At 40.7% G+C, this 24702-nt stretch overlaps 1 protein-coding gene across 1 annotated transcript in view; it reads right to left on the reverse strand.

Moving 5' to 3' along the window:
• pou2f2b (POU class 2 homeobox 2b) overlaps positions 1-24702 on the reverse strand; it is a 92888-nt gene that overhangs the window by 14749 nt on the left and 53437 nt on the right. The window contains 8 exon segments of the mRNA XM_061674337.1: positions 148-239; positions 343-448; positions 2092-2259; positions 2341-2445; positions 3387-3506; positions 4915-4971; positions 6930-6964; positions 7857-7922. Of these exon segments, the coding sequence (XP_061530321.1) occupies positions 148-239; positions 343-448; positions 2092-2259; positions 2341-2445; positions 3387-3506; positions 4915-4971; positions 6930-6964; positions 7857-7922 (749 nt within the window).

A 24702-nucleotide genomic window follows, 5' to 3' on the forward strand; every position in this document is an offset into this window, starting at 1 on the left:
TGATGCCATTAATGAACAATCAAGTTGACATGATGGACTAAACTCTTACTGATTTGCATTGCCCGTCCCAAATAACGTTGTCCCACTGCCTCGTAGTAACCAAATGTGCTTCCTTGCCTAACAAACAGCATGAATATTTTCTCCTACCTGTGCTTGGAGTCCCATTCTACTCTGAGCAGACAGGAGGCTCCCTTGGTTTGGTTGAGGTAGTGGAATAAGATTTGGTGTCGATAGGAGTCCTGAAATCAATTATGGCATTTCAATCTTTATGAAATTCTTCAAAAAATAGACTTTTTCAATTTTATTTTAAAAAAAGAATACCCCCCCCCCAAGTCACTCTACCTTGCTGGCCCTGCTGCGCTTGTTGGAGGAGGAACTGTGCAGGTGACGGGAGCGAGTGGCCGGGCACCAAAACCAGCTGCTGGAGCTGCAGCAGCTGCTGGATGTCCTGATGAAGACCACAACCAAGACCATGTGACACAATAAAAGAACGGCAGAAGTGTGTGTGTAAGCAGAACAGGGGGAAAATAGCATGCCAGGTGAAAACGGGAATCAAAAATCAGTGGTTCTCAAACATTTTTTCCCCAAGGAGCGCCTCATATTCCTAATGCCAATTAACTACCATGTGCAACCCTAAATGCAGAGGGAATTGTTTACTTTTGTAACATTTCAACCTCAGTATAGTGAACCCTCACCCATTCACTGTTTGCTATTCACGAATCACCTATTTGTGTTTTTTCCCATGGAACCTAAAATCGTTGAAAACTCACTTATTTGAAGTTGTTTCTGTAACACCCTAAAATGCCACAAGATGGCGCCAAAGCCCTGACTGATAGGAAAGTTGTAATTGCTGTCGAGGAAAGCAAAGCAAAGCAAATTTATTTATATGGCGCATTTCATACACACTATAACTCAATGTGCTTTACATGATTAAAAGCATTTGAAAACAACGAAAAATAAACAGCTCCTAAACATTTAAAACAAAGAGAAAAATAAAAATACAATTAAAACAGCGTACAGAGCAAGGAATATGATTTAAAAGTGGAAATGCTCTAAAAAGCATGAGAAAAAAGATGAGTTTTTAACCTGGACTTAAAAACATTTACATTTGGCGCTGACGTCGCTTCTGTTGGCAACCTATTGGATTTGTGTGCAGCATAACAGCTAAATGCGGCTTCGCCATGTTTGCTTTGGACTCTGTACTCCACTATTTGACCTGAGTGATCTATCTCAAATGAAAGACTAAGAGGAGGAGCTAAGTTTCGCCTGGGTTGTTAGTGAAAGAGATTACGGAGAGTCTTCACCGTATGTGTATTGAATGTGCTAAGTGGCTATTAAAAAGCTAATGCTAACAAACGACATGAGGTTTTCAAAAACGTGCCTAAATAAAGTTTAAACTGTAAACGCACCACAAACTATAAGCCTAAAACACCTAAATATTATTTAAAAGTCATCTTAAATTAGTCTTAAAATAAATGGCTTAATGGCTTAGATGATCTGATTTTGATTTTGAAAAAAATGCAGGTCAAGTTTGCGCGTATGTTGCCCTCGCAACCAGTAAAAATAGCAATTGTCAAGCAATAACAAGACCTCTGTCCTCCATTAGCTTCACCTTTTTAGTAGCCACGCAGCAGGGCAAAAATATGCAAAAGTGGAGAAGACTCTCCGTACCGTCCGCTAACAACCTGGGCTAAACCTAGCTCCGCCTCAACATACTAAGATCTTAGAAGAGTCAAGATGTATCAATTCAACATACTTCCATGACACACATTTCTACTTTCCCATTAGTCAAGGGCTTTAGTGCCATCTTCTGGCATCTTGGGCTTTTACAGCAATAGCAAAAGAAAATGCAAATAGGTGAGCTTATCAGTGAAATAGCTAAGGATAGGTTCCACAAGAAAACAACTAAACAAAAACAGGTGAATTCGTGAATAGGTGGGGCTTCACTCTATGCACTTTTTGAAAAATGATTCGACATTTGTTGTAAATAATTTGGCCTCCCCAAGGTAGGGCTTGTGGACCCCAGTTTGAGAACCACTGTTGAAGGCTCACTTCGTAACGCCCTCGACGGCTCCGATTGGCTGCCAGTACCTGGGCGGTGAGCTGGATTGGCTGAGAGAGGGCAAGCTGGGGCGGAGGAGGTGGGGCAGGGACGCTTTGGGCAGTGTGTTCCTGTGTGCTCTGTCCCTGACCCTGCTGGCCTGTTTGCACCGCCTGCTGCTGCTGCTGCTGCTGTGCCTGCTGTGTATGTTGCTGCTGCTGCTTCTGGGCCTGATGATTGGCTGCCACGGCGGCCGCTGCCTGAGCTTGCTGATTGGCCTGGGCGGCGGCGTGAGCGGCGTGAGCGGCGTGCGCGGCGCTGGACTGCTGCACGGCGGCGGCCAGCAGCTGAGCCTGGGCCTGCTGCAACAGAAGCTGCTGCTGCGCCGGCAACAGAGCCGTGAGCTGGGAGCGGCGCCAAGGCGGGAGAGGAAGTGTTAATAAGAAGTTGCAAGCCAAAGCAAAAGCAAAGAGTGAGCCCAACAGAGAGTGTGTGAGTGTATGGCTGTGTTTGGAATCACTCCCTATCCACTACATAGTGCCCTAAATAGTGTGTTTGCCATTTTGTTGTGCTGTTCAAATATGTGGTGAGACTAGAATGAATTCAATGCAATTCTGGCAAAGATGAGATGTTTTGACATGGGAAAGACGTGCCTGGGCTTTATTTTGTCATCACTTCATGGCAAAGAAAATAATGAAGTAGAAGAAATGTAATTTAACATTAAAGGCTGTCATGCATTAATAATGTTTTGCCAGTTACTTCACTCATGATGTTGCTTATATACTGCATACATCTATGGCCTAAATTAAAAGATAACTTAATCAGTTAATGCTTTCTGCTTGTTTTTGTACATGAAAATTCCTCTGTTGTAAAGTTAAACAGATACTAAAGGACAAAGTATTGCAAAACAGTCAAATATTTTGCCTGACATTCATATCTTTGTTGCTGTAAGCATTAAGGGACTAGAAATGAAGCTATTTAATTCACTATAAAAAGTATTTATATATATTTTTTAAATTAGTCAACCGATTAATTGGTTGTCGGAATTTTTGTCTGCCAAATATCAGAATCTGCATTGACCTAAAAAAATCCATGTACAGTACGTCTGGCCCTACTTATCATATTACAGTATTACATATACACAATCGCCTCTCATCATTATTCAGGGAATAAGATGAATGGAATAAGTGAATGATTGAAGAACGATAATTGATGAGCACAGCTATCATTCATTTATTGCCTACTCCTTAATCACTATATAGGATTTCTAGTGGATTTGTTAGTGAACTATATAGTCATTACAGTGACGATGGCATAGGGAATGAGTGGGAACGTGACGTCTCACCCCTGCCAGCTGGGATCCGGTCAGCATGAGCTGTGTGTGTTGCAGTGCCGTCTGGGAGGCGGACGGGCCGTGAGAGGGAGGAAGTGCCGGGGACATCTCGCCACACTCTTCCATCTTATTCTAAAAGCAAGAAGGAGAATAAAGGAAAAGGAACATTAACAAGCTACCTGCTGCCTCGATCGTGTACAAATGCACAATCATGAAATCTGATAGGACCGCTTGCCACATTGGCATCAGAAGTGGAATTGAGTGCTATCTCAACACTATGTGGCAGACCTATTTTTACTGAGTACCTGTGCCCTGCACAGTGACTAAAAAGGTTGATTGAGTCTTAATTTTTATTTCCTTTGTCTAATCATTTAATTTAGGGATAAAATACACCAGATGCAACAATTTATCGATTAATCAAGAACTAATGATTAACATGATCAATTGTTAAGAAACATTGTTTAAATCCTTGGAATTTCAGCCTCTCAACAGTAAATATTCTCAGATTTCTGTAGTAGCAGTAGTAGCAGACTGATTATCTTTTGTCCATCCATTCATCCATCCATTTTCTGAGCCGCTTCTCCTCATTAGGGTCGCGGGCGTGCTTGAGCCTATCCCAGCTATCATTGGGCAGGAGGCGGGGTACACCCTGAACTGGTTGCCAGCCAATCCCAGGATTATCTTTTGCAAACATCCGCTTTAATTTGGAAAACAATGGCAACATTTTTGAACATTTTGTGACATGTTACGGATCAAAACGGTAACTGAATCATAACCAATGTATATTTGTGCATTTGCTGCACTGTCAATTGGAACTAAAGTAATGTTTTTGAATAAAGGGATAAAAATTAAAACAACATTAAAAAGTCCTCCAATTTGTCAATAATTGAAAAAAAATCTATAGATGAATCGATTATTAAAATAATCATTAGTTGCAGCTCTATACAAAGACATTGGCACACTGTATACAGTATCTTATCTCTTAATTCCAATTGTATAAACATGTTTTTTGTGAAATTCTGAAAAAAAATGTCAAAAATATTTTCATTGTTTTTCCACATCAACCCAGTGTGAACCAAGATGAGTAGTTGTGTAAAATTGACCTGTCTCACAAGGTTTTTGTTTTGTCATTTTACAGGACACAATGGTACCAGCCATCTTCTTTTCACTTGCACAAAGCGATGATGTTCTTTCCAGGTTGAACCATGTTAAAACAGGAAAAGACTGGACTCTTCCAGCGCACTCGTTTGCATTTCTTCACAGCATATGCAAATGTGGTGAGTTGTAGCACTATAGCTTTATTTAGGCGTTCTGGGAAATGGGGGGAATACCACCATCCTGACTTGCTTGTTTTCATAGGGGAGGGACACAAAAGGAGCAATTCAGTGCTATCCCCCTTGCTGTCAAGCGCCTTTCTGTGTGACATTAAGACACAAAAGGTGAGCAAACATGAGGACACACAAACGAGACCATACCCCCCACCCCCCCGACCATCCCAACCACACACACACGCACAAACACACACACACGACTCACTCACCTTGCTGTTGCTCAGGCTTGGCGAAAGGGAAAAGGGATTGACCTTCATTGACTGAGCCTTGATGAAGATAAAAAGGACAGAATTGAAGTATTGATTGAAGAAGTGATTTTTCCTTTCCAAGGAGGGCAAACACATAAAAGGAAATGCGACAATCATTTTGTTTTGACTCAAAGGTTTTGCTGGAGATGTTAGGATTTAATGTATTTGGGAAGATCACATTTACTACAGAGGGAATTCAAATCCAAATTGCAACGGCGTAATCCATCCGTTTTCTATACGGATGGATTAGGCAGACTAGGGCTGCACGATATTGGAAAAAAATGACGGGATTTTTTTTTAAACCTGCGATATACTATATATTGTGATGTGGTACAATACAGGATCAGTGTCGGGAGAGTTCATTTTCTACATGAATTATTTCAAAGTTCAGTTCACCGTTCCAAAACGAAATAGTTCTGATCATAGTTTATAATTCAAAATGTTTAACATAGTTCACAGGTCTAAAAATTTATTATTATTTTTTTTTCTTTTTTAAAATACAACCCCTATGCCAATGAAGTTGGGATGTTGTGTTAAACATAAATTAAAAAAAACAGAATACAATTATTTGCAAATCATGTTCAACCTATATTTGGAATTAGGTGGAATTCTTTCCCATTCTTGCTTGATGTACAGCTTCAGCTGTTCAACAGTCCGGGGTCTCCGTTGTCGTATTTTACGCTTCATAATGCGCCACACATTTTCAATGGGAGACAGGTCTGGACTGCAGGCAGGCCAGTCTAGTACCCGCACTCTTTTACTACGAAGCCACGCTGTTGTAACATGTGCAGAATGTGGTTTGGCATTGTCTTGCTGAAAAAAGCAGGGGCGTCCATGAAAAAGAGGTTGCTTGGATGGCAGCATATGTTTCTCCAAAACCTGTATGTACCTTTCAGCATTAATGGTGCCTTCACAGATGTGTAAGTTAGCCATGCACATTGGCACATTAGCCTGTTCACCTGTGGGATATTCCAAACAAGTGTTGATGAGCATTCCTCAACTTTCTCACTCTTTTTTGCCACCTGTCCCAGCTTTTTTGGAACGTGTTGCAGCCATAATATTCTAAGTTAATGATTATTTGCTAAAAACCATAAAGATTATTAGTTTGAACATTAAATATCTTGTCGTTGCAGTGTATTCAGTTAGATATAGGTTTAACATTTTTTTATGGATTTTGCTTTGTGATGCAATTACAGAAGGCCAACAGTAACAGAAAAGAGGAAAAGTGCAATCATGACCAAAGAACAGGAAACGAAACCTAAAATCATTACGTGCGTCTCTGTCCAGGCTGCTCAGTATAAATGTTTTATACCATATACGGCTTGCAGGTGGCAGCATTTGTTAATGCGAAATACCTGAATAGTTTGACACACCAGAATAAAATCCTATTTTGTATGTATACAATTATACAATATACACATTTTATTCGTAAATTTTGGGGGCTCAAATAAGGATTGTTTATCTTTCATCTGCTCATCTCATCTGTTTTTGTAAGAACACAGATTCCTGCAGTCAGATACAGCAAATATAAAAGGTTTGCACACTGTTTAAATGCCAGGTTTTCAGTGATATATTTTGGTGTCTAAGGCAGTCTTCCCTTGAAAAATAGATTCTTGTGTCTCAACTGGACTGACCTGGTTAAATAAGGGCAACATGAAATAAAAGTATAATAAAATGAGACCACGATACAGTAAATAATTTAAAAGAGAAAAATCCACAATTGTGACCTTCAACCTGTACAACACAAAATATATATATATATTTCTTTTTCTTTTTTTTAAATCTCAAGTAAATTGGTGCAAATGTGAGTGTAAAAAAGGTTGTTTGTCTATATGTGCCCTGCCATTGGCTGGCAACCAGTCCAGGGTGTTCCCTGCCTCTCGCTTCAAAGTCAGCAGGGATAGGCTCCAGCTTACCCCATTGCAACCCTAGTGATTGATGGATGGATGGATGGAGTAGTGGAGAGTTGGACGTACCTGGTGATTAGAGTCAGATCCATTGAGCTCTGAATCTGCATGAAAAGACGTAAAGCAGTGTTGAGTAAGATACAACACACTGAGTCGAGTGCTGTCAACAGTGTTGGGATAAACTCAGTATTGTGAGGCAGCTGGAGAATAGAAAGGGAAAAAGAAATGTGGACATTTTTTTTACTAGTCCGACAATCGTTCTATTAGTGCGCTAAATTACCAAATATAGCCGTTTGAGCAATTAGTTAACATTGGCTTAATAGTAGGATAACTAAATGCTACTAGTGAGGCAAAACTGTGCACTAGTTGACAACTGTGTGTTACTACTGTAGTACAACTAGTGACACTATAATATTCTCGTAGTTAAAAACATTTAGCACTTCACAAGTACTACTAGTAGCAACTAGTACACAGTTTTTTTCTCACCAGTAACATATAGTTGTCCCACTAGTAGGCAGAAATTTTAATACAGTAGTGGGAATCAGTCGTGGAAAAAAACATAACATTACTCGTACCACTAGTTAGGTCAAGGAGCGTACTACCGGTTCTGCATCGTTCTTCATCTGCATATCAAGGATATGGAATAAATGCTCCAAAAACTTTATTAAGCAGTTTGAGCATTTATTTCATATCATTGATCAAATAAATGCTCAAACGGCTTTTAATGATAGGGAGTTGTCTTATTAGTACTAGTGTACAGAAATGTCATACCGTAGTGAAAAAGTTCACTAGTCAGACAGTTGTTCTACAAGTGCGTTGAATTTTCTTACTAGTTACTAGTGAATGCAAAGACCACACTAGTACATGGAACTTAAGCTTGCTATCAAGGATATGGAACAATGCTGAAACACCTTTTCATACTTCTACCGAAACACAGTGTGAGTACGTGGGCCACCTCTGAATCTCAGCACTGTCAGCAGCAGTTGTTCATCTCACCTTTGCTCTCCAGCGGTGAGTCAGCCGCTAATTTCTCAAGTTCAGCTGGCCTTGACATCCTGATATCTGCACACACACACACACAAACATCTTAAAAGCTGTACCACGTATAGTGTTTGTTGATGACACGACGGGAAAGAGAGAAGTCTTGTGGTGCAGGGGGCGCCTGCAGCACAAGACACACACACACACACTGTACACTGAACGTGGGTGACTCCCTCACATGACAAGTCGACCACGGCCCACTTGCTTTCATTCATTCATACTTTCCAATTAAAGAGAGTAGGCCGGGCTCAGGCTAAATTTAACTCAAGGGGTTTGCGTAGGAGTCCTTCTTGGAGGCTCGAAATGTTTCGCGCGTGTCATTCATCAAGAGTCCTCGTGGCTTTGTGGTTGAAACTGTACTTATTTTGTAGTTATTTAGGGATTGAGTACTTTTTCTAATCACTCTTTCTTCACTAACAAACAGCACGATGAGCTTGTGTTGCAGTTATTTGAGAGCCCATCTTGCACACACGCACACACACAGCCACTTCCCTTTTGTGAAGACATGCAAATCTGCCCAACGACCAACTAATTATATCATGCCACCTGCATAATAAAGACACTAAACCCCCCACCCTGCTCTTTCAGCCATACACTGGTTTTTTGAAGCAGCAGTGGGGCAGATGGTGATTTTTGACATGAAATCGCTTGCTTGTTCTTTGCTCTAAAACAATGATAGCTAGAGAGTAGAGGAACAGAGAGATAGAAGTATGGGTGGATGGATGGAAAGAGACACAGTACATAGTTGGATAGACAGACAATTTTATACAGATAGTGAGATGACATGACATTTTTTGTAAATAATTTGGCCTCCCCAAGTTACGGCTAGTGGACTCTAGTTTGAGAACCAAAATGGTTAAAAAGATGGGCAGACAGACAACTTTAATAGTTCCCTGATGGAAATTAAGTTCAATAAAAATTGGACTTCAAAAAACAATCAATTAAAACATTTCTGTACAGAAATATTAAAAGCATTTGCCATTTTTAAATTAACATTTATTACTATATAGTTATCAATTATTAGTCACATGTTCAAGCATTCTTTTTTGACATATAAGATTATTAGTCCCCTGATGGAAATTAAAAACAAAAAAAATACAAAACGTAACTAGATTTCCCCGCAAAATTAAAGCTACAACATTTAATTTTTTTATTTACAAAAAATTTTATAATTTGTCATTATTATTTAGTTAGGCAGCACAGTGAGCGACTGGTTAGCTAATCTGCCTCACAGTTCTGATGTCCTCCCTGTGCCTGCGTGGGTTTTCTCTTGGTACGCGGGTTTCCTTCCACATTCTCAAAACATGCATGGTAGGTTAACTGTAGTGCGAAAGGTTGTTTGTTTATATGTGCTCTGCGATTGGCCAGTTCAGGGTGTATGCCGCCCCTCGCCTACAGTTAGCTGTTTTATATATATATATATATATATATATATATATATATATATATATATATATATATATATATATATATATATAAAATGTAAATACAAAAAAATATTAAAAATTTTAATTTAATAAGTTTAGTTTGCATTTAGTAAAATCTTAATATTCTATTTTAGTTTTCATTTCTATTTTATTTTATTAATTAAAACTATGAGTCAAGTAGTCAAGTGTGTTTTTTTTAAATGCTTCAAAACAATGTCAATTAAATGACAACGTCAAATGGTCAAGTGTGACTTTTGAAAGTACAAAATTAAAAAATACTTGCATTTTAATAAATAATTTAGGTGCAATTAACTATTATTTTAATAATCAATTGCTGTGTTGATTATTTTTTTCAAATTCATTGATGAATTGGATAAGCAGGTTACTAACCTATTTCTAGCCTTTTCTTCAAAAGCAGAACATTATTTCAAATTGACAGTGGAAAAAATGCACAAACATTAAGTGATTATGATTCAGTTTCTGGTTTGGTCCATGTTAGAAAATAAGTAAAAATGTTGTCATTGTTTTCCAAAGTAAATAGATAATAGTAGATAATCTGCTTCCAAGGGGGACTACAGAAATCTGAGAATATTGATTGTTGGGAGGCTGCATTTCTGTGAATTTTGACCATTTTAAATTGAACAGTGTCTCTAAACAATTAATTAATGATCAAAATCGTTTAGTTTAGAAAATGTATTTGATAATTGATTAGTTGTCAATTAATCAAATTAATTGTTGCACCTCTAAAATACATTTAAAAAGCAATTATCAAAGTCAAATGTGGTTGACTGGACTGATGACTTTTAAATCATCAATTCAATAAATAAATCCTAAAACCCTGACCGGTTAGCACATCTGCCTCACAGTTTTGGGGACCGGGGTTAAAATCTTGGCCCCCCCTGTGTGGAGTTTGCAAGTACTCCCCGTGCCTGGGTGGGTTTTCTCCGGGTACTCCGTTTTCCTCCCACATCCCAAAAACATGCGTGGTAGGTTGATAGAAAACCCTAAATTGCCCGTAGGTGTGAATGTGAGTGCGAATGGTTGTTTGTTTCTATGTGCCCTGCGATTGGCTGGCGACCGGTTCAGGGTGTACCCCGCCACCCGCCCGAAGATAGCTCGGATAGGCTCCAGCAGCCCGCGACCCTAGTGAGGCTAAGCGGTAAAAAAAATGGATGGATGGATGTCCTAAAACCTGAACTGGGACGTGCAGTGGAAGATCTCTAAAAGCCCCCAAAGTGGTACAATTTGGAGTGAAAATATGCCACCCACCCCCAAAAAAATAAAATAAAAATAAAAATAAAATAAAATAAACTTCAAAGCTTTATCATGTGTGTGAAGCTTCAGCACATTGAGCATCATCTTTTGATTTTTCTTTGGCTTTTTTTTTTGTGTTGAGAGTGCTGCCACTAAAGACAGATAACCAGAGATGGACAAGTGGGAAAATGTGAAAAAGCAAGTAGCTGTGTGTTATTCCACAAACAATAATGTGGATTATCCGTATCTTTAACTTTTATCTTCGATGCTAGGCCAATAGGTGACCAGATCTCTCTGAAAACACCTAACCCAAAGAGTGATTAGTTTTACTTTATTATTTTAACACTGCATTTAACCCCTTTTACACTTGTATGACAGTTAGAGTCAAAATGTTGAGCATCAGGTTTTTTATTTTTTATTAAAAATGTGTTCCTGGGCCACTGGGTGAGAATATCGCTCTGTAAACACCTTGCTCAAAGAGTTTTATTACACGGTAGCTAAGCCCTCTTAAGAATTGGATGAGAGCTAGTTTAATGTTAAAATTTCACTCAAAACAATGTTGATAAGATTTTTTTTTTTTTTTTGCTAGGCCACTAGGTGACAGTATCTCTCAGCAAAGCTTTCACTTTACTGTAGTTTTATTAAGTTGAGTTTAACCCATGTTTAAACTTATCAAAGTTAGAAATAATGATACTTAAAACGTTGCCTGTGCAGTTAATGAAGCTGTTATGAATTTATTCACTTGACAGTGAGGACCGGGGTTCAAATTCCGGCCCCGCCTGTGTAGAGTTTGGATGTTCTCCCTGTGCACGCGTGGGTTTTCTCCGGGCACTCCGGTTTCCTCCCACATCCCCAAAACATGCATGGTAGGTTCATTGAAGACTCTATATTGCCCGTAGGTGTGAATGTGAGTGTGAATGGTTGTTTGTTTCTATGCCCTGCGAGTGGCTGGCGACCAGTTCAGGGTGTACCCCGCCTCTCGCCCGAAGATAGCTGGGGTAGGCTCCAGCACGCCCGCAACCCTAGTGAGGATAAGCGGGCCGGAAGATGAATGAATGAAATGAATGTTTCAAAATTCAATTTTTGACCACAACTTCCATTTTGATATTTTTGTTGTGGAAACAACAGACTTCAGGTTAAGTAAAACAACAAAAGTGAATGTACAATTGGCACAAGTTGACTCTTGGTGCAAGGCAGTGTACAACAGGGGGGGGGGGAAGGACTCTCCAAGTAATAAAACAGCCATTATGGCGACATTGCTCCCATTACAGTACTTAAAAGGTGCACGCTTACACGCCGGACAGGAGCCCCGGCCAATATTGATTCCCTGATGACATGAAGATGTTGGTGCCTAACGTGGCAGCTAATGTTGTGTGGGGCACAGTACATCAAGATGCATTGGCATTCTTTCACTTCCCCACGTTACTTCCCCATTATAATAATATTAGTAGTGAGTGTTACTTACGTAATATAAGCATGTTCAAACAGTCCACCTGCAGAAACAGCTAACAGCATTTTTACTTCATCTTTAAATAAGACAATTAAAAATAACTGTTTATTTGTCCATAATGACAAAATCCAGTATATGCTACTATCTAGTGCATCTCAGCACCATTGTGCAACATTTTGTGCTGCATAATCCAGTGTCATGAATACATGATGTAACACAGACAAGTGGCACGAGTTAAAAATAATTTCCTGTGGCCATTCTTTAAGAAACGTACTTACTGATCACAGTAAAGAGAAATGGAATAATTTCAGGAACAATTTGCTTACTGTACCTATGAGAAGTAAAAGTCAAGGCAAGGCAGAATTTGATCATAATAGGTAAATCTACATAGGATTATTTAACCAGTACTATTCTCCCTAGCTTTTCTAGCTTGTTGTTCAACCCTCCTGTTGTGTTTGTTTCTTACCAACAATGTTCATGGCTCGATGTGACCCGCTCAACTATTAACCACAAAACATCATAACTTAATTTCTGTAAGAAAAGGACAAAAAGGTCAGCAGAATAAGAATAATTCACTTTTCTTACTAGATTTTAAAATAGTTCGATTTGACCTGGTTTAAGCAACTTAATTACCGGTTCAACTTTGCCAGTTTCAGTAGTGGACAACCTACAGCTTGTGGGCCACACATGACGTGCGAGAGTATTTAAATTGGGCACACCATGCAATTCAAAAAAACAAATAAAAACCTGTTATAAAAAGCCCAAAACACTTAACCCATAAATCACAGGTGTCAAACTGATGGCCTGGGGCCAGATCCGGCCGCCACATCATTTTATGTGGCCCGCGAAAGCAAATCAAAATTGCTCATTGTGTTCTGGTGTAATGCCATTGAGATATTTGCAAGCATTTTTTGTTACCAATCCCCCTTTGAAAAGAAATGTAATAGTTGAAAAACATGTTTTTATAGGCTTGTGATTTCAAAACTGGTTATTCATCAATGTGTTGTGTATACTGTATGTAATTAGAATATCTGTGGTAATCTTTCATTTATATGGGTTCACAGTCGTAGCGGCCCTCCGAGGGAAGTCACAACTACGATGTGGCCCGTGACAAAAATGAGTTTGACACCCCTGCCATAAATGCTCATAATATACATTTCTCCCCCATTGATGGTTGTTTTACTATGAATTTCTCTTTGTTTGTTTTCTACTATGATTGGTGGTATTTAAATTTATCATATTTTAGGACTTCCTCTGTAAACAGGATTTTGCATCTCAGGGGGTTTAGGACAACAAAACAAGTTGCATACCTTCTGTAAAACTACAGAACGTTTTGTCAGCTCCCCTAAATTTGCTCTAATTTTAGCTTTAATTACGAATTTACCAGTTTCCAGGGTGGGCAAATTACGGGAAATGGGCCACACATGACCGCCGTGCAAATCTTACAACAAATAAAACCTTGAACAAAAAGTTTTTAAAAATTTACCCGCAAATATATGATTGTTGCATCATATCGTCGTCAGCTTAGCATGGCCCTTGGAGGACCAATTAAATGCCCCTCACAGGAAAAAGGTATATTTAAAAAAAAAAACAAGAATAAAATTAAACTTGCTCAATTAACATTGCCCATTTAAGCTTGAGTTTTTTTTGTTTTGTTTTTTAAAATCAAATGTGTTTGGTAACTAGAGTCTAAATAGACACCTCACTATAAAGCAGAACCATGTGATGTACCCGTACAGTGAAAGACAATTATACAGTACTGGCTTTTTCTGCAGCTAAAATAGTGAATTGTTGCATTTTGATCATGTTAAACCACGTAAATTTCAGTTTGTGACACTTCTATTTGTAGCATCATTGCATCACTGTTGGGGGTCAATTTATCCAGCTCATATGGAGAATTATTAATAACATGAAAAGACATCTCAGCAATACCACTGAGGGAGGCAGATAGGAGACATTTAAAAGGTAATTGCCTGGGCGGACTAACAAGCTCTCTTGACCTCCTTGCCGGCCTCAGCTGACCATCACAACAAGGTTAAGTGTTTCATTTTAGATACAAGAATGATTTTGGACAAAATGTTACCGAGACATGAGAGGTCAAGCGAATAATAATAAGTGACGTGAAAGTGAAATTATTGGCAAGCTTAATACTTTTAGCCAATCATATGGTAGCTAATCGCAGTCCCCTCGTAACAAACACTGACATTTCCTGTCCATTTTACCCCCAAAGGCCACCCCTGGCTTTCTAATTCAACACACACACACACGCACACACACACTGCCCCCTGCTCGTGCACACGCGTAATTGGTTGCCAAATGAAGGACTGCAAACTGACCTGGCAACCACATAGTGGAGAAGAACAAGTCCTTGCTTTTTGTTATTGCTGCTGCGGCCTCTGTCATAAAGTCAGCGTAACAATGCGTGTGTACGTGTATAAAGCATAACTCCCTGTAACACACACAAAAAAAGGACAGTCTCTCTCTCTCTCTCTTTTACTCACTCACTCACTCACTCACTCACTCACTCAACCTAAGCCCCGCCTCCTTCGTCACCACGACAGGAAGTGAGGGTCAAAAAGAGTGGGAAGTCGGCTCAAAGGTAAGGGAGGAAGAAGGCAGGATGACAGTGAAAGAAGAGAGAGAGAAAGAAAGGAGGGAGGGTAAATATGTCACAGAGTGAGAGGAATAGAAAACAAAGAGGGAGGATGACTGGTGGAAAGTGACGGCGCAGCTGGAAATTGCCACTCATGCAACAACACTGGTAGGAAAGAGTCTCAACGCACTGCACTGTAAGCATGTACTGTATGTATGTAGGGCTGACCGTCCCACACGTGAGGCCGTGCAAAAAGCCTCGGAAAATTGATGGTGTTCAAAATCGATGACACCCACCACTGCTCAAAACTTTAGGCTGGGGGGAGGATGCCCCCCCTTCCCCCACAGAATATAGACCGTAGATTTGAAGGGGAAACATTTTTTTTTTTTTTACAAATCTCCCACACACTTTAAATGCATTTCAACTTGTTAAGCCACTGGTGAATTTGCAAGCATCAAATGTATAGGAAATACTGCATGTACTGTAGTTTAGTGTCTGTCTACATCAGTGATTCCCAACCGGTGTGCCGTGAGCGCTTTTCACGCGTGCCGATGGGAAATGATCAAATTTTACTTAAATGCTCAAAAAAATATTGATTTACAAGAAATAATGTATCTTTGCTCATCTATTTATGCCAGTGAGGCATAGTGACAGACAGAACAAATAAATGCTCTCCTATTAGATGGCAGGAAGTACATACAATAATTTATGTATCCACTTTTTGGGACATTTTAGTTTGTCGGTGTGCCGTGAGATTTTTCAATTGTAAAATATGTGCCTTGGCTCCATAAAGGTTTGAAATTCCTGGTCTACATGCATGTGCCTTTAGGAGGTGTGGCCTGGCAGTGTGGCGTGTGACATTAGCAAGTCTGCATGAGTATCTAACTGAGAGCTGTGGCTGACAGCTGTGCTCATTGTGTTTTACTGTTCTCCCGGCGTTCATAAATGACTCAAAAGTGCATTGGCAACTCTGGCTCTACCTTGCAGCAGGGGCCTGTTTCTGCAAATGATGAGCTGTGGAACACTGTAGTGGTTGGCAGGTCTGCCAACAAGTTCTGAGGTTCTGGGTTCGAATCTCAGGTCCTCATGTGTGGAGTTTGCGTGTTCTCCTATTCAACCTATGCTAATGCAGTACTAAAGTCAGAAGTACAGTACATATTTGTGTTAAAAAAAAAACACTTCTTAGTCCGTGAATAGAAAACAATCAAACAAAAACCAGTAAGTAAGGCAGTAACTGGGCTTACCGCAGGCCTTGTGCCACACCATGTGTTCTGACATAGTTCAATGTATTCCTAACCTTGAAACCTCGTATGTCGGGACAGTCATAAAGCAAAGGACCCGTGTACTAGTGTAACAGATGCTGAATATGGTAGTGACAATCAAAATTTGAAGCGGTAATGATAACAATTTGATCTGGCCTTCCTGTGTGTAGTTTACGTTTTCCTGCTTCCTCCCACATTCCAAAAACATGCCCACCCACGAACATAAGGAGGACAAGCGCTGTAGAAAATGGATGGATGGACGGTAGACGGTTCACTGTGACAGTAGACTGCCCTGGCCACAAGGTGGCACTGTTAAGCCGCAAATCAATGAGGACTGAAGGCAGTAGCGATAACCTCAGGGTCACTCAGCGGCAACAATGTAGAATTCCTGTATAATAATGTGGCGAATGACATTAGACGCATAATAATCAACAAAAGGGTCTTTTTAGTCTGAGTCTTTGTTTAAGACACTATTATTTTCTTATATTTAGTCAATTACAGATGCTTGAGGCAAACATTTTCTGAAAATACGGCATAATATTTAAAATTAGCATCAAGAGATTAGGAATTTTTTTCCCCAACAATACATAATCAAAGAGATGGGGACAGAAACTGAAAACACAAAATTAATTTAAAAATGTTTTGTCATTTATCTTCCACACACCCATTTTAATTACATACAAATATCCCTCCTTCCATCCATTTTCTGAGCCGCTTCTCCTCACTCGGGTCGCGGGCGTGCTGGAGCCTATCCCAGCTGTCATCGGGCAGGAGGCGGGGTACGCCCTGAACTGGTTGCCAGCCAATCGCAGGGCACATAGAAACAAACAAACATTCGCACTCACAGTCATGCCTACAGGCAATTTAGAGTCTCCAATTAATGCATGTTTTTGGGATGTGGGAGGAAACCGGAGTGCCCGGAGAAAACCCACGCAGGCACGGGGAGAACATGCAAACTCCACACAGGCGGGGCCGAGGATTGAACCCGGGTCCTCAGAACTATGAGGCTGACGCTCTAACCAGTCGGCCACCGTGCCGACTGGTTACATACATAAAAATATATATAGTAAAATGTACTGTAATTTAAATTACATTTTATGTCACTTGAAAGCATGTGTGTGTGTGTGTGTATGTTATCAGATCAACACAACTTTGTGAAATGTGTGTGAAATGTGAGAGGACACTGAAGGCCGGGTGTGGGGGAGCATCTGGGGGTCAGAGGTTGTCTGGGCAGCCCTGGCTTTGGCCGTGACCTTTGTCCAGAGTACAATCTATCCTCGTTACAAGCAAAGAGTGTGTGTATGTGCTTGTGCGCTTGTGTGTGTGTGTGTGTGTGTGTGTGTGTGCACGCATGCATACTATAATGCGCATATTGGTCCAAGTACTTCCAGTTAAAAAAAAAAAAAAAAAAAAACGCACTGTTGAATCAACACCCACTTCGCCTTGTGTGTACAGTTCATGGCCACGGAGGGTCTTCCTGCCCCCCGGGGGAGGTCTCAGCCTTGGTTACCATGGAGACCAGACCTAGCAACACCACGGTTCGGCCACTTAGATGATATTGCTCTCAATTGACGCAAGGACAAATGGGGCTCTGGGAGCAGGAAGACAATAGGCTACAGTTGACCATGCAAGGAATTATTGAGTCAACCCCTAAATAAGTTCAGGATATATTACAACTAGAAAATGTGAAATGTGAAAAATAGTTTAAGACGTCCTGCATGAGCTAAACAGTTTTGTGCTCAAGTGGTTTGAATTGGTTCAGAAATGTGGCTGGATTAGGAAATTCTCTTAAAATCTAAATTAATTTGGGAATGTTGCCATGGAGTGTGTGGACTTTTGGGAAATGTGGGGATTTATGCAATGTGAATATTAGTTCCCGAGATGTCCTGAATGAGCTGAATACTTTTGATATTTGAACAGTTCATATTTGTTGAAAAAATGTGGAAGGATGAGGAAAATGTATAAAATGTCTAATTTGGGAATGTTGCCAGGGAAAATGTGGAATTCTGAGAAAAGCGTTCATTTTTGGAATGTAAAATACTATTTCCCAAAATGTCCTAAATACGATTAGCACTTTGACGGAATGGTTTTCAATCTGTAAAGAAATGTGCAAATATTAAGAACATTTATAAAATGTCTCAAATAATTTGGGAATGTTGTCATGGAAAATGGGGATTTATGGAAAAAGTGTAAAAAAATAATAAAAAATGTAACACATAGATCCGGCGATGTCCTAAATGCAATGAACATTGTGACGTTGGAATGGTTTGAATCTGTTGAGAAATGCGGAAGGATTACGAAAATGGGTAAAATGTCTAGATTAATTTGGGGATCTGCCATGGAAAAGGTGGAATTCTGGGAATGTGACAAATAGTTCCCAGGTTGTCCAGAAAGACATGAAACATTTTGATATTGGAATGGTTGAAATGTGGAAGTACAGTAGATACAAATAAAGAATTGGCGGAATAATAAACATATTTAAATATAAAGAATAATATGTTTGATGTATTAAAAATGTGTTTGATCATATTTTGTCATGAATTTAGAATGGCCTTTGCAAGACGGCCTCAATTTGGATCACCCTAATTGTGAATGGAAGAGTTTTTTTTAAATTTGTTGATGCTATTTAGTTGTGTTGATATGATAACATAAACACACATGCATACACACTCATACACACAATGTGATAGTGCGACCCCAGGGAGGAGGATGGGGGAGGCTGGGGCCTCTAGAGTGCCATCAATCACACCACTGTCACAGGGAGGACAGCGTACAGCAGTGGGGGGTTACAAAGACCGACCGAATAGTAAAAAGAAGGAGGGGAGGTGAACAAGTGATGCAAGCCAAGGTGAACGATAGACAGAGGAAGAAAAGGAAGGCGGAAGATGTGCGTGTAATGGCTCATTGTTGGGCCTATTGCGAGCTCTTTAAAGTAGTCCAGAGGCCCTCTCGCTGGCTCAACCTTATTTACACACACACACGCACGCACGCACGCACGCACGCACACACACACACACACACACACACACACACACACACCCTTTAATTCATCTAATCCATCACATTCCCGCTCTTACAGCGGCCCGCTGATGGACCCGCCAAGTCCTCTACGTCATCCGAGTCGCAAGACTGCAAGGTGAGAGATTAAAAATCCAGTCCAGTGTTTTTTCGGCAGAGGTGGGAGGGTGTCGCGGCAGGATTATAAACAACGGGGCGGCGAGTTGAGGTTGTCGTATGGGAAACGCAAACATCTCACCTACAAGTACGCACTCGAGACACCTCTCCTAGATGATGTGGCCGGCCCGTGGGGAGATAGTGTGGTCCGCCTCCCTCCCTCCTATATGACAAGGTTGAGAGTGAAATTGTTTCTGGGGGAAAAAGAGCGACTGCGATGGACAACAGGCCTTGAGGTTCACTTACACTCTCACCAATTAGCCTTCATCTATAACAGGGATGGGCAACCCGAGGCCCGTGAGCCAAATACAGCCTGAGAGAGAGAGAGAGAGAGAGAGAGAGAGAGAGAGAGAGCTGAACAGAGCTTCGAGCCCCCTTTTTCATGGCAAAACCTCAAAATCACGTTGAAACTCCACATTAAATGGCATCTGCTAGCTACAATACCTGCTTCCAAATTGGCCACTCAGACCCTGTAGTTCACCCGATATAGCTGCTTCAAACCAAAATGACATTTCCCTGATTTGGAACCTTTCTATGGTAAGCACTGGGAATAAACTAGGAATTTACAAAACTGAAGTTTGGCTCTTAATAGGGAATTTATAGTCAGAAAATATATTTGAGCATAATCCTGACTAAAACAACCACTTTTCATGCAAGTACAGTGGTACCTTGACGTACGATTGCGCTAACCTATGAGTTTTTGTGAGTTATGAGCCACGGTCTTGTCAATATTTGTCTTGTGTTGGGAGCCAAAATTTTAGGTATTAGCAAGCTTCTAATCCACTACCTTTTTTTCCAGCACAATCCTTCATTCAATTTAAGTAAAAACAGCATGGGGCAATTAAGGTACTCTAATGGCCTTGCACGTGGGCAAGGAGTATCTTGATGGGATGTCTGCTTATGACAAACTGTTTATATTAATGCTTAAATGAGGCAACTCTCCATTAAATTGCCCTCAATTCCCAGTTAATTTCCATGCAAAGTTTCTAATTTGCAATATTTCCAAAAATCCTACCTTCCCATGGACATTTACCGTAAATGTTCCCCCAAAATTCCTGAAATTTAATGCAAATTTTCCACCCTTTTGCAATTCCAAAAACCTCCTGTTCAATTTCAGGCATGTGTCTTACACATTTATTCATGCATACTCTTACGATAGGCATGTCCACGTAATTTCACTTCAATCGTTGAAATTAAAAAACAACACTGAAAAACTATAAGTAAAAAGAGATGGACATGAAGGGGAAATATCAATGTATTATTAATATTAAAAATACAGTGGTCCTCGGTTTAGGATGGCTTCAACATACGACTTCTCGCAGTCATTTCCAATAATTACAATCCTTTTTGGAACAATTGTTACACCATGTCTTGGTGTGATGTAGAGAGACAAAATTCACTGCATAGCCGACATGGAAGAATTAATGTACTATACTATAAAATGGCAGTAATTATCCATCCATCCATTTTCTGAGCCGCTTCTCCTCACTAGGGTCGCGGGCGTGCTGGAGCCTATCCCAGCTGTCATCGGGCAGGAGGCGGGGTACAGCCCTGAACTGGTTGCCAGCCAATCGCAGGGCACATACAAACAACCAACCATTCGCACTCACAGTCACACCTACGGGCAATTTAGAGTCTCCAATGAATGCATGTTTTTGGGATGTTGGAGGTAACCGGAGTGCCCGGAGAAAACCCACGCAGGCACGGGGAGAACATGCAAACTTCCACACAGGCGGGGCCGGGGATTGAACCCCAGTCCTCAGAACTGTGAGGCAGACGCTCTAACCAGTCGTCCACCGTGCCGCGCCCCCAAACATCTCAAGAAAAAAGATTGAAGTTTTCTTTGATTTAAAGCAATTATTGCTTTAGTCTTAAGTCACACATGTAATCAAAACGCTTAATCTGTCACAGATGGCAATTTTTTGACTTGAGTTTGTTGTCACATTTCTGTGGGGCCAATTATGTATTACTCGTGCACGTCACTGTAGTTGTTTCGCCATGCTGCACTATTTGCATATACTGGCCACTCATGCCAGAGTAGCATCTGCTCCATTTGCACACTGATTGAGGAGTATCTGTAACATTTGCACAACCAACATTGTCCCAGATGATCGCAATACTCGTCACTTTAAACCGCATACACTCCTTGAAGTCTCAGCGCCCTTTGCACAATGGTCATTGCAGCGGACTATTGCAATATTAGTCATTCGAACTGCTCTAAGTGCTAGAGGACTCTGCATCTTTTTGCACAATTGTTCTTTGTCAATGTCTTTATGTCCCCAAAGTGTTCTGTAAATTGACTGTTTGTTGTACTAGAGCGGCTCCAACTACCGGAGACAAATTCCTTGTGTGTTTTGGACATACTTGGCAAATAAAGATGATTCTGATTCTGATCATTTTGAGTCCTTAATCTGTCCCTTCTCTTGCAATTGCCTAATCAGTGTTTCTTATCATGCATGAGCAGACTTGATTCAGGTAGCAAAATAGATTTATTAAGTTGCCGCTGATCCAGTACATCATAATTATGTGACAGGAAAGACGCAAATAATGCCACACCCTGACTGATGAGTGAACTATACAGTCCACTTCAGGAAAAGCCCTGTATAATGATTAGGGAGTAGGGAATGAGTGAATGATTTTGTTTTGAATCATTCACCATTCACTCATTCCCTACTTAGTGTGTGTGTATGTGTGTGTGTATATATATATATATATATAGAGAGAGAGAGAGAGAGAGAGAGAGAGAGAGAGAGAGAGAGAGAGAGAGAGAGAGAGAGCGAGAGAGAGAGAGAGAGAGATTTCTCATGCTATTTTTAATAAACTAACTATCTACGAAAATCCTTCTATAGGGACTAGGGCAATGAGTGAATGATTCCGAAAAGAGCCAATGTATGTGCGGACTCAGCCTAAAATCGCTCCTGATGGGAAGATCTAAAAAGTCTGAAAATTGGGCTTGTGGGAGTTGCTGTTTTTTTGGCCAACCATCCCATCTTTCACCTTGCCTGCCGACATCATCACCATCATACTTGTGTGTGTGTGTGTGTGTGTGTGTGAGCAACCTTGCCCTTTTCTTCCTCTCATTCAAACTTTCTCTTCTTCGCATTCTCCTTATCCTCTTGGTCGTGTTGGTCAGCAGCAGCTGTGACATCAGCGGCCACTCTTCTCGCCTCCGATTGGACATTCGGCCATGTTGCCAGGCAACAGCAGTGAAAGGTCTCAGTGTGAGTGTGCATGCATCTGCTGTGTGTGTATGTGCATGTCTGTTTAGAGCGAGTGAAAGGTGTACGAGCCATTTTCCACGCCTTGCCCTTTATCTGTGCATGAGGAATGATCAGAGCACAACCCGAGGTGTATCTCGAATCAAAGCATGCAGATGATCGGCCGCCTGTACTACGGAAGAAGAAAAAGAGGGATGAGAGCGTGTCTTGTTAATGAAAAAAAAAAAAGAATCAAACGAATGTCTGTCTGCAACGTCTCCACAAATAAACGTTCTCATTGTGTGTGTGTAAACCCCCGGGAGTGGGTGGTTATTGTATCTGACACAGCGGCTCTTTCTCGAGCCTCATATTTCTGGGCCGATCGATTCCTCTGACTCCCGACAAGACAATAATCGCACCTCCCTCTCTCACTCCATCACTACCATTATTACTGACCTCCCCGGGGAGCCGGCAGGGTGGAGGCTGGGTGGGGGTGAGGGGAGGATTGGAGGAAGGGTGAGGGATGAGAGGGAGACACAGAGTTGACAAAATGAGCCTATGATGATGAAAAAGCAAGAAGGGACAATGTTGAAAGTGAGACGGGACGAGTCGGCCCGTAAAAAAAGGGACGTGGGAGAAGAATGGAGGGAGGACTGGCGAGGGTGGGAAGGGCGCAAAGGAAGGTGGAACAGAAGAGCATTTTAACTGCATAAAAAGGAACTATATGGAAACTTCAATGGGTGCTTAAAATGGACCCTGGCATGGATTGAATTCACCCAGGGAATCGGCACAAAATCGAATACGGTAACTGATGTACGAGGTTTCGAGGTTACGAACGCCAGACAATGAACTAAGACAGCGGTGTCAAACTCATTTTTGTCAAGGGCCACATTGTAGTTATGGTTTCCCTCAGAGGGCCATTGCGTCTGTGAACCCATATAAATATATGATGGCCTCATATTATTACACATGCACTACAAATTGATGGATAACTTGTTTTGAAATCAGAAGCCAGTAAAACATTGCTTGTTCTACTATTAATCCATGTATTTTAAAAGGAGGATTGGTAACTAAAAATGCTTGCAATATCTTAATGTTATTAAAAGTGAAGACAATTTGCAGTTTTGGTATTTTAGGAAGATACATAAAAGTCCACACACATGATTTGCTCTTGCAGGCCACATTAAATGATATGGCGGGCATGATCTAGCCCCCGGGCCTTGAGTTTGACACCTGTGAACTAAGAGGTACATCAGAAAAGATCCAGGACTGGTGTCACAAGACACATAATTACACACATACATATATTAAGTTTTCCTCTCTCAAATAATCTCCCTGGAGTTGAACGCACTTTCCCAGCCTTTTCCACCACGCCTTCATGCATACGAAGGATTTTTTTCCGGGAATCCCCCGCAGCTCCGTCATTACGGCCATCTATGTCTTCAAATTGGTTCCCCTTGATGACTCCCTTGAGCTTGGGAAAGAGAAAAAAATAAAAATAAACCACACGGAGCCAGGTTGGGTGATTAGGGAGGCTGCTCCGATGTTGTTTTCAGCCAGCAACTGTCAGATGCGCCTTGTCCTGCCACAACTCTCACCTCTTCTTGCGCACTGAATGAAGGATCTTTTTAGACGCACTGGTTGATCATCTGGGCCACAATGAAGGGGAAAACTTGTAGTTTTTGTGACACCAGTTTTGGAACTCACGCGGCACAAGAATTTGTGTTCAGTTACCACCGTACTTATGTTTTTCACGTAACTATTTATGTTTTTGGCCCATAGATGTTTTTCTTAGAAATATCTACTGCTGTTCTGACTCTTCTGACTGTGTTAGCATAGGTTAGTGCTAGACTACTGCACATTCCAACGATCTGTGAATAATGTTGAATTAAATGCTGTGTTAGCATAGAATATTTAAAGGGATTTAAAGGGGGTAAAATATTTAATAAAAGGCGCTAGAGAAAAAAAAAAGCAAGATTTTTCAAAGTGAAGGTTCAGGGTCCTCCAATCAGGCACTCAATATCTTGGCTTTTAATAGTGTCCCTTATTAATTTATATACAGAGGTCCTCTGTTTACAATGGAATTCTGCCTTCTAGGGTTAATGTTATACATAAATACAGTACTGCTAAAAGGTGTATATGTTCATTTACATGAACTGGCTACAAATATGATGTACACCAGCACAATCTACGTAACAAAACTGTGCAGGTGTACTTAATGATGTGGTTGGTTCTTGCATAGCGTCCATTGAATGCAGCCGAAGCTCCAAGCACAATAATAAGGCGGGGAGGTGAAGGATTTGCTGCCTTCTAATAAAGGACTGAATGAAAGACAGGGACAGTAGGCGGGTTTAGAGGTGAGAGATGGAAAGTCAGAAATATAAAGGAATACACAAAAACACACACACACGTATAGATATATGTGTAGAGATGGCTGGAGTGCC

The sequence above is a fragment of the Phycodurus eques genome, chromosome 4, assembly GCF_024500275.1.
Source record: "Phycodurus eques isolate BA_2022a chromosome 4, UOR_Pequ_1.1, whole genome shotgun sequence".
Lineage (NCBI taxonomy): Eukaryota > Metazoa > Chordata > Actinopteri > Syngnathiformes > Syngnathidae > Phycodurus > Phycodurus eques.